Source organism: Pseudomyrmex gracilis, unplaced genomic scaffold (genome assembly GCF_002006095.1).
Source record: "Pseudomyrmex gracilis isolate BER0280 unplaced genomic scaffold, ASM200609v1 scaffold_361, whole genome shotgun sequence".
Classification (NCBI taxonomy): domain Eukaryota; kingdom Metazoa; phylum Arthropoda; class Insecta; order Hymenoptera; family Formicidae; genus Pseudomyrmex; species Pseudomyrmex gracilis.
Genome location: NW_018020945.1, coordinates 118,064 through 124,248, shown reverse-complemented (window position 1 = coordinate 124,248; position 6,185 = coordinate 118,064). Strand labels below are relative to the sequence as shown.

The 6,185-nt window shown below is 34.1% G+C and overlaps 1 protein-coding gene across 1 annotated transcript; it reads right to left on the bottom strand.

The window, feature by feature from the left end:
• Positions 1-2,020: 2,020 nt before the first annotated feature.
• On the bottom strand, positions 2,021-5,017 carry LOC109860298. The gene is made up of 2 exons (XM_020439298.1): positions 4,361-5,017; positions 2,021-4,270 (listed from the first exon to the last, which is right to left on the bottom strand). The coding sequence occupies exons 1-2, from the start codon at positions 5,015-5,017 to the stop codon at positions 2,021-2,023; spliced, it is 2,907 nt and encodes a 968-aa protein (XP_020294887.1).
• Between the last annotated feature and the right edge of the window lie 1,168 nt (positions 5,018-6,185).

The following is a 6,185-nucleotide window of genomic DNA, read 5'->3' as shown; positions in this document are numbered from 1 at the left end:
GCGAGCATGCGACCCGCGGACTACTAGCGCGGCGCTTATTGTTAGATAATTTATTTAACGGTTTTATCGCTTTACTTTAGTTTTTTGACTTTATTGATACATTTTTATTATTGACTCATAATTACTTATTTTTTTCTTTTGGACATTACTGAATGACATTTATTTTATTCCGTTTTTCTAACTTGACTGACTTTCCCACTCTGTGATGCCGTTTTTCTTGTTTAAAGAATTTTCATCCATATGATAACGACTTTGTCAGTCAACTCATGCTGTCTACATCATATTGTTTGTCTTCTCCATAACCGTTGACATGTGGTGACGAGTTTGAATGTAACCGTCGATAAGGTGCGTACCGTTTATTACACACTACTGTACTGTTATATGAGATCGGATCGTTCTTCAATCAGGTTTGTTATTCCGGTGTTTTTTCTTTGTATTTTCAGCTTCTTTGCTGAGGATGATCAAAAAATAAATGATCAAAACGTCCAACCATTAATTTTTCAAAAAATTGCTTTTGATTTGCCACCATTACCCGTGGTCTTCAGCCTACTCGGTCTCTTTCTACTTTTAATTTGATTTAAAGGCTGCTACACTTATTTGAAATCTTCTACGATGTTCTAAATTCGGCTACCCGCTAGGGCGAGCATTTCCTGCGTCAAAAATCGCCTTATATGGTAAGGTATTTCGAAGGACCGACGGTGCGTCATGGTTTTATCGTTAACCGTCGGACTCTAAAGTAAACATGGAAAGTTCTAGCATCTACGCGTAGCAACGAGACTAAACTAGACAATGGTCACACTTCCCTCCTTATATAAAAATTTGAGGTGTAATCAAATTTTGTGTTATTATTTATAGAGAAGTCTTCGTAGTACGTCGGGATTTAATTGGCGATCTGAGGTTGAAGATAAAGTTACACTGAGTTCGCTGTTCGAGGTGTAACTTACATGTTGCGTCGGTGCACGATTTCTAAAGCTACAATGATTATAACAATTTCCGATCAGTAATTTAAAAAGATTAATAACACTAGAAAAGAATCCGATTTTGTAAAGAAAAACAAAGAGGATAGAGCCAAAGGCTATATATCCTGCTAACTGAAGATAATACATTAATTTTTCTTTCCAAGTGATAGTTCTATGATTTTCTAATATTTGGTCTGCGATAGTATTTAATTCGTTGAAAGTTTTACTAAGAGTTTGCAAACGTTCTGGATCAATATGAGTTTCTTTGATTAAGTCTATAGGTATATTTGTTAAATTATGTTTTGTAAAATTTCATCAAGTGATTCTTGTGATGATAATTTAATAGTTCGATGAATTTCGATTGTATCTTTAATTAGATTTTCGGGTTTTAAGGTTGCAGTGTCGGAAATTGCTGTACAGTCTGGTTCTAAATAAAGTATGAAATTTTGAGAGATTCGAGCGCTACGGGGAATTTTGTCGGAACAGAGAATATGCAAATTTTCTTCTTTAGGCGCGATTTTGATCCAGTCTTGATTTGTGTGGAGTTGAATCCACAATGTATTTTGGATTTGCATATACTTTGTTGTACATTTTCCTGATTCGTGTTTAAAAAGTATTTCGCTTAAACAGTTATCTTTTATTCCCGTTTTATAATCCGGATAAGTTCTTTTTAGTAATTGACAATCACCTATCCTTTTTGCTTTTGTTAATTCTAATTCATTTATTAGCATAAAAATAGTTCTATAAGGGTCTAATAAAATAAGTTTTTGTGTAGTATCTATTATTGATTGTCTCAACCATCCGTGTCTCGGAAGAGATATTACTCCAGTTAATTCTAATATCTTATCATCTATCAAAGGGATTAACAATTGTAGTAACAGTCTTTTTTCTGTTAAAGCTATCGATACGTCGCTTATATCTATAAGAATAATCCGACAAGTCATATCCCTACTACAATTTTCCACTGTTTGTGGTAAAGCTTTATTTTAGCTGAAGTCTCGAGATAAACTACTTCATTATTGTCATGCTGTCGAATTGTATATTTTTCTTTTTTTCCATTATTAGGATGATATTGTAGAACCATCACTAGTATCAATAGAATGATTCGTCTCAGATTCATTTTCTTGATCTAGAACAAAAGGTTTGATATCACTTCGGTGATATTGTTTTACTCCCGTATTTTCGTTTACATGATAAGTTATAGAATTATCATGTCGAATCACAGAGAAAGGTCTCTTCCACTGCGGTTCGAATGATTTTGCATTGAAATTTTTCACGAGAACTAAATCGTTAATTTTGATTGGCGCGTATGATTTATTAGAGAGATTAGAATCCTGATATTCACGTATATTCTTACGTGCTTCGTCTAATTTATTTTCGTGTTGAATGCGCATATTATCGATTTGATTTTGCAAAGTTAATCTTTCATCTTCTTCGCTGAAGATGTGATTAGGCTCTCTGCCGAATTGTAATTCGTAGGGTGTATAACCCGTGGTTTTATTTATCGTACAATTATATGTGAGCATTGCTTGGGATAATATCATATCCCATTGCTCTTGTTCGTTAATGTAATGTCTTGTATATTCAGTTAATATAATATGTGATCTTTCGTTTTTCCCGTTTGATTGCGGGTGATAAATTGAAGTGAGAATATGTTTTGAATTTAATCTATCGCAAAGTGTTTTAAATTCATTTGATATAAACTCTAATGCGTTGTCAGAGAGAAATTCTTTAGGTTTACCGAAATATCTAAGCCAAGAGTGCCAAAGTGCTTTTATGATTGCCGCTGTTGACTTGTCAATAAGCGGTTCCACCAGAATATATCGAGTAAGATAATCTTGAATTACAAGGATATAACGATTTCCTTTATTAGTTATTTCAAAAGATCCCATGATATCAAGCGATACTTTTTCGTTAGGAGCTTTAGGAATATCGCAAGAGGAATAAATATAAGGTTTTTGAGTTCCCGGTTTGTTAAACTGGCAGGTTTCGCACTTGTGAATAAATTCTTTTACATCTACTGTTATGTTTGGCCAGTTATATCTTTGCCTAATTTTTTGGAGTGTTTTTTCTACTGAATAATGTCCCCTTAATATGCCCGAATGAGCTTCTGCGATAATTTCTTTTTTATTTCTTATTTCTGGATTGTGTTTAGAAACATAAATGTACAGTTTTTCTCCAAGATAATATTTGTCAATAATTAAACGTAATTTGTTGATTTCATTTTGATCGTGTATAATATTTAAATGATGATCATTTTCGGTGAGAAAATCATGTAATTGAATACTCATTTGTCGATGAGTCGCGTGAGGCGAGATATAAATTTCGTTTTCTCTTGTGATTTCGAGTGGAGTTTCGATATAAAGTATAGTTTTGTTAGTAAGCCTGCCGACTTGATTTTTGATTATTATTTGTTTTTGAATCCCCGGTGGTGGTTGTCTAGAAGAGCAAGGACTAGAAGATTTTGAGTTAAAAGGAGATACCATTCTTGGTGGGGAGTCTGGAATTCTAGTGGGAGTTAGTGGTGTCCCGTCAATAATTATTTTTGTTCTGTTTTCTAAGTCGTGTTCAACGATAATTGAGTCAATTATTTGTCGTGTTTCTTTATTTATAATTCCCCTGATCGTCAATGTCCATTTGGAAGGATTTGTGCCAGTATCTTCAATGATTGGAATAACATGGGCTCGTAAAAGATTAGGAGTAATAAAATCTGGGTCGATATTTTGCCAGCCTGGGACAGGATCTTTACTGATAGCAATTTTAATATGAAAATTTGTTCTCTCTATTTCTGTAAGAATTCTTTGAATTTTATCAAAGGTGTTCTGAGGTTTATTTGCATTTTCTGATTCAATTACATTAACTGGAATACGTGAGAGAGCGTCAGCGTTCGTGTTAATTTTTCCCGATTTATAAACAATTTTATAATCAAATTCTTCTAGTTTTAATCTCCATCTCATAAGTCTAGAATTTGAATCTTTAACATTCATTAACCAAATTAAAGGTTTGTGATCTGTTACAATTTTAAATTGTTTACCAAATAAATATTGTCTAAAATGTTTTGTCGCCCATACAATTGCTAAAAGTTCCTTTTCAGTAGTACTGTATCGGGTTTCAGCTTTGTTGAGAGTTCTAGAGGCAAAAGCCAGTGGCTTGTCTTTGCCTATTTCTCCTTGGGAAAGAATTGCTCCGATTGCATCATTGGATGCGTCGGTAGTAAGAATAAAAGGTTTGGTCCAGTCAGGGTACGATAGTATTGGTTGTGACGTCAGTTTAGTTTTTAATAGTTCAAATGAGTGTTGTTGTTCATTTGTCTATTTAAAAGTTGTAGATTTTTGAAGAAGTCGCGTGAGTGGTTTGGCAATTTTTGAAAAATCTTTAATAAATTTTCGATAATATCCAACAAGTCCAAGAAATTGTTTTATTTCTTTGGCATTTTTAGGAGCCGGATATGTCTGAACCTTTTCTATTCTTTTAGGATTAGGTTGAACACCGCGTTCAGAAATCAGATGTCCTAAATATTCAAGTTCCGGGCGAAGATATTCGCATTTATCCGGTTGAAGTTTCAAACCTACTTGTCTAAGTCTCTCAAATAATACTCTTAAATTTTTATTATGCTCTTCTATCGTTTTTTCGTATACTATTATGTCGTCAATGTAAACAAAACAATTATTTCCGACTAAGCCTTTTAATCCTTTGTTCATCATACGTTGAAACGTTGGCGAAGCGTTTTTTAAACCGAAGGGCATGCGCATATATTCATAATGTCCGTTCGAGATAGAAAAAGCCGTTTTTGAAATATCTTTCGGATTCATACCGATTTGGTGAAAACCCGACGCTAAGTCAAAAGCTGAAAAATACCGCGCGTTTCCTAATTGATCTAAAATTTCATCGATATTCGGAAGGGGATAAGCATCTTGAATAGTTTTTTCATTAAGTTTTCTATAATCTATTACTAATCTCCATTTGGTTTTTCCCGAAGCGTCTTGTTTTTTCGGTACTACCCACAACGGTGAGTTATAAGGCGAGTCTGATTCTCTTATAATCCTCTTTTCTAACATATCTTTTATTTGCGTTCGAATTTCTTCTTGATGTATCGGAAGGTAACGATATTATTTCATTTGAATGCTCTGAGATATGTGATAGTCGCGTATTCTCTTTTAATATGCGCAATCGTTCGTTGTCTAAAGATTGTTTCGCGATCGAGTAGATTGATTTTTCGTGAAAATCTTCAATGCTTTTTATATCATTTATTAAATATTTTGGAATAATTGGTTGATTGGAATCATTTATTTTTGTCATAGCTCCAGTGTCATTTTTAAAAATTACTAACACATCACGATTTTTGCATGCACTAGGATATGGCTTATCAATTTGTTTAAATTCTTGTCCTCCGAGTATTAAATTCTTATTTGAAAATATGAAGTTATTTTTTGTAAGAAAATCTATTCCTAAAATACCTTGGTATTTAACGGGCGAATTATCGTCTAATACATGAAATATATGCTTTTTTCCAAACATTTCTATCTCTACGCCGTATTTTGTTTTTAAAGAATGAGTTGTTACACCTGTTATTACGATAGGATCTACTCTAGGCAAATTTTTATTTTCAATGTACGTCTCGCGTATCAACGATAAATCCGAACCGGTATCTATCAGAAAACTAATTTTTTGGAAACCTGGAATTTTTAGTCCAACTCATGGCGCTCGGACGTATGTTCCGTGAGGTCCTTGCTGCAATTCGCCTTGTTGGATGACTCGATCTCGTCCCGTTCCATTGCATGTAAACGATGCGATTGTAGGCCCGGCGGTTGATCGTCGATCCGGCGCTCGTGAAAATTTTGCTGTCGTTGATCTCGTTGTTGATGAAACATCTTTGTTCTGCATTCCTTCTCTTTGTGTCCACGTCTTTTGCAATAATTACATTCTTTTAAACGAAACTGTGATTTCTGTGATGTCGTTCTTCTGTAATTATCGCTTCGCTGCACTTTCATTTTCCTGAGTTGCATCTCTCCTTCGTACCTTCGCGCTTTGCCGAATATCGAATTTAAGGTGTCGAAGTGATCGAACGAGTGAAGATGATCGCTGATTTCCGTTCTTACATTGCGACGAAAAACTTCAATTGCCTCTTCTTGGTATAAATCTTCTTGAACGAGAATTTTTGTGTAACTGATGTTCTACGCGTTTATTGCAGTTATGATTTCGTCTTGAATGCAAGAGAAGCGGTTT